The 4099-nt window shown below is 54.6% G+C and overlaps 2 protein-coding genes across 3 annotated transcripts in view; one reads left to right on the plus strand and one right to left on the minus strand.

Annotated features, from left to right (window-relative positions):
* Positions 1-4090, minus strand: part of LOC102020729 (chromosome unknown open reading frame, human C9orf50) — a 5984-nt gene extending 1894 nt beyond the window's left edge. Inside the window, exons 1-4 of the mRNA XM_005413629.1 lie at positions 3913-4090; positions 3636-3726; positions 3419-3535; positions 662-816 (exon numbers count right to left, since the gene is read on the minus strand). Of these exons, the coding sequence (XP_005413686.1) occupies positions 662-816; positions 3419-3535; positions 3636-3726; positions 3913-4012 (463 nt within the window). The 5' untranslated portion in view covers positions 4013-4090. The remainder of the gene's footprint in view (positions 1-661; positions 817-3418; positions 3536-3635; positions 3727-3912) is intronic.
* Positions 1-4099, plus strand: part of Ntmt1 (N-terminal Xaa-Pro-Lys N-methyltransferase 1) — a 17407-nt gene that overhangs the window by 3261 nt on the left and 10047 nt on the right. The gene's annotated exons all lie outside the window — the stretch shown is intronic.

The raw sequence follows: 4099 nt of genomic DNA on the forward strand, positions 1-4099 counted from the left end.
GGGCTGGGGCGGGCTCCTCCTGAATCAGCAGAGGTTCCGGGTTTGCAGGACTTTACCCAAGTGGGGTTTGGGGACTGCACACAGTAACACTCAATGACTCGCTGCTGGGGATGACGCCGGGCGGCCCAGGGGCACCCGGGCACAGAGAGGAAAGGCAGGGGCTCGCAGTAATTACTCCAGGCCGGGTCTCCGGTTCCTCTCGCCTCCTGCCACCCGGTTTGGGCAACTCTGTCAAAACAGACACCCGTGCGTCTGTCCCCAGTGGGCTGAGGGCAGGTGCCTGCCTGGGGCCCCGGGTGTGTGCCGGACCCTGGCAGCCGCATCCCCAGGACGGAGAAGTTTCCTCTTCTCCAGCTTTCTGGGCTCCTCCTGTGCCACCCCAAGGTCAGGCTTCAAGGACACGGGCAGGAGACGCGACCGTGGCCAGGCCTGGGCAGCCACTGTCCCTCCCGGGGCCACCACTTCCGCTGCCTCTGAGTCCCCACTTGGTCCTTGAAGGCTACCCGACACCCTCCTGAGAGACCAGGGCAGCTGCTTCTGCTGAGGGCCAGTGGGAAGCCCTCCACTCGGGCCGGAGCGTGGCCTCTGCCCTCCACACCCCGGGCCGAGACTCTGGAGTCCTGGGGCACCCTTCCCTGGGGTGCCCACCCCACACGTCTACCTGCACAGCGACGTTCCCAGTAGCGCAGCGCGCTGTCCCTGAGTGACTCGTCCGCAAACCGCACCCGGAAAGGGCAGCTGCGCCTTCGGGGCCCCAGGCCTCCCCTGGAGAGGGTGGGGGTGGGCATGGCCTCGGGGCCCGGTGTGCCACAGAACCTGTAGGGAGGCCGGGAAGGGGCAGGGCTAAGTGTGCAATATACATCTTCCCACCAAACCCACATGACTCTCACCCACAGAGCACTGCTCTTCCTTTTGTTTGTTTTGGTTTTTTGAGACAAGAGTGTTGATATGCTGCTCAGGCTGACTTCAGACTCATGGTGAACTTTCTGCCTCACCTTCCTTCCTGAGTGCTGGGATTACAGCCACCAGACCCAGCTATTATTCCCACTCTACAGATGAGGAAACTGAGGCATAGAGACTTTGGCAACAAGACTAAAGTCACACAGCTGGGAAGGCTGGGAAGGGGTGCAACCAGTCTGCACTGGGTCCAGATGCACTCCTATGTCTCCAGTGAGGGAACAGAGACGATGAGAATTCAAATCCAGGAGCCAGGCAGTTCTGGGTTTCAATCTTAACTCTTGAGCCGCAGTTTCCTTATCTGTAACACGAGGAGAATCATGGTGCCCCACCCCCATAAAAGGTTGCAAAGAGACGAAATGCAAAGGCATCCTTCCCAGGGCAAACATCGAGAGTGAAAGCCCATTCCAGCTGTGTGACCTTCTGTAGACCACCACGGTAAAGGTGAGGGGTGAGAGCCCCGTCCCAGCGCACCGCAGTGTCCCCCTGCCCTTCTGCGTATAGTTTGGGAAAAAGTGTGTGCTGCCTTGGCTTGACTGGTTTGGAGTCCCCGGGTTGGTAATGTGTTTCATCTGTGCCGCTTGTGTCTAGATGTCCCCCCAAAGCCTCATGCAGTCATAGGTGGGGCTTTTTCACAGGTGAATGAATCTAGAGTATGTAACGCTGGAACTGACTCATAGTACAGTACTAGGCTCTAGCACACTGGGATTAAGGGTGAGGTCTGCCTGCTCTGAGAAGTCTGGATAACATAAAAGGGGCAGAAAGACACTGTTAAGGTCCCTTGTTGCTTTTGCTGTCTTTGCCAGCAATGAACTCTTTCTCCTCTGCAGTGGCCCTCTGCCATGTGCCACTCTGCCTTCGAACCAGCCAACTATGGACTGAAACCTCTATGAACTATAAGCCAAATAAACCTTTCATCCCTTCACTTGTGGGTGTTGGGTATTTTGTCCCAGCAACAAGAGAAAAGTAACTAAGATAATCTGTGATCCATTAGAGGCATCTGCCTGGAGAGGGTTCTCAGACTCAGAGATGTGCTGTGATCCATTAGTATTGTCTGCCACGGGTACAGCATGAGGAGGAATGGAATGTGTGTTATGTATTCATGGTCCCCAGTCTTTAAACTCATGAGAAGTGCTTTTACCCTTCACCTCTGCCTAAGCCTGTTTAAGCTGGAGGCATTTCTTTGCTGGTTTCTTTCCCACTTCCATTAGAGCTCTGGCATCTAGGCCCACCTAAGTGCTAATAGCTGGTCTCTTCTGTTAAGTTCATCTCTTACTTCTCCCAGATTTGACATATACTAAAACCTAATGAAAGTTGGAAAATGTAGGAAGGGTGGAAGACTGGATGGGTGGGTTAATGGATAGATGGACTGGTAAATGAATTAGTAATAGGGTCTGATGGAAGGACTGCTTCACGGGTAGATGGGTGGTTGGATGAATGGGTGGATGGGTGGATGGATAGATGGTGGGATGGATAAGGTCCTGGATTTACAATTGAATGGATTTGTGGGTGGATGGATAGGACAGTGGGAATCTGTGAGTAGAGGATGACTGGCTGAAGGGATGGATGGGTTCATAGATGGATGGATGATGGCAACATCATGGATGAATGGATGGATGGATGGATGGATGGATGCATGCATGCATGCATAGATGAATGGATGGGTCCATTGGTGGATGGATGCATGTATGTATGGATGGGTCCATAAGTGGATGGATACATGGATGGATGGATGGATGGATGGATGGATGGATGGATGGGTAGATGGGTGGATGCATGGATGACTGGATGGGTCCATAGGTGGATGGATGGATGTGTGGATGAATGGGTGGACAGGTAGATGGATGATTGGATGATTATATAGATGAGAATGGAGATTTGTGGATGGCTTCATGACTGGATTAGGGATGGATAGCGTCCTGGATTTTCAAGTGAATTTCGATGGTTGATCACTGGATTCATGGGTGGATGGATAGGACCGTGGGAGTCTGAATAGACAGTGACTGGCTGGAGGGAGGGTTAGATGAATGGATGGTGGAGAAATTCATGAATAGGTTGTAGAAAACCTGGGCAGCCATTGTTGTTCCCTGGGCCGCCACTTCCACTGGCTCTCAGAGTCCTTGCTTGTTTCTTGAAGGTTACCCTGACATGCTCCTGAGAGACCAGGGCAGCTGCTTCTGCTGAGGGCCAGTGGGAAGCCCTCCACCCGGGGCTGGAGTCGTGGTTCATGGATAAGAAATATGCAAGGAAGGCGGGTGAGAAGAATGATAAATATATGAATGGATTCACAGAGGAATTACGAATGTGTTGGTAGAAGACCTGATTGATGAGTGAATGGATGGATGGATGGTGGATGGAGCATGGGTGGATGGATAAACAGATAAACGTATGTGTGAAAGACAGAAAGGAAGGCAAGTGAAGAAACACCCTTTACCCACTCCATACCCCTGCCATAACTCACGGGCTGTCCTTTTTGACTGTGGGGAATTCTGAGTAGTCACCCCTCAGGGGTCCCAGGGTAGATTTCTGGTAGCGCAAAATCTTGTCAAGTCTCTCCTGGAAGTCTGACAACTGGTCCCTTGAAGACAAATAGGCCCCACCTGTCATGAACCGTCAAGTTCCCCATCCTGCAAGTACCCAAGCAATCCTGCCCTACCAAGAAGGTCCCCAACACTGACCTCAGGTCTGGGAGGAACTGGCAGCTGGGACACTGTGGAGAATCCCGCCAGGACCCGGACACCCCACTTTGATGTTTCGGAGCTGAGGGCGCTGGGAGCCAGGAGGAGGAGGAGTTAGCTGGGAGTTGGGGATCAGTCCTTACCCTGGGTGCCTTACTGACCCGTTCAGGGGCATGGCAGACCACCCTCGAGGAGGGCTCTGAGCTCCAGAGTGGGGACCCCACGGCCTGGGGACACCCCACCCGGGAAGGGCCCCGCTTGTGTGCATTGGCCTTACTCTGCGCCTGCAGCTCCGGCTCCTCTGAGCACTTGGCCCGCAGCTGGGCCAGGAACTCACGGAATTTGCAGGGGAGCAGCTCTCCCAGGAGCGCGCCCATGGGGTCCCGGGCCCCCCTGCCCACGCCCCTGCGGGCGGCCTTGGGCTCCCCGGGCCAGGGGCGGCCTGGGGCGGGGGCCCAGGGCGT

This window comes from Chinchilla lanigera, unplaced genomic scaffold (assembly GCF_000276665.1).
Source record: "Chinchilla lanigera isolate Chin_1 unplaced genomic scaffold, ChiLan1.0 scaffold00169, whole genome shotgun sequence".
In the NCBI taxonomy this organism is placed as follows: Eukaryota; Metazoa; Chordata; class Mammalia; order Rodentia; family Chinchillidae; genus Chinchilla; species Chinchilla lanigera.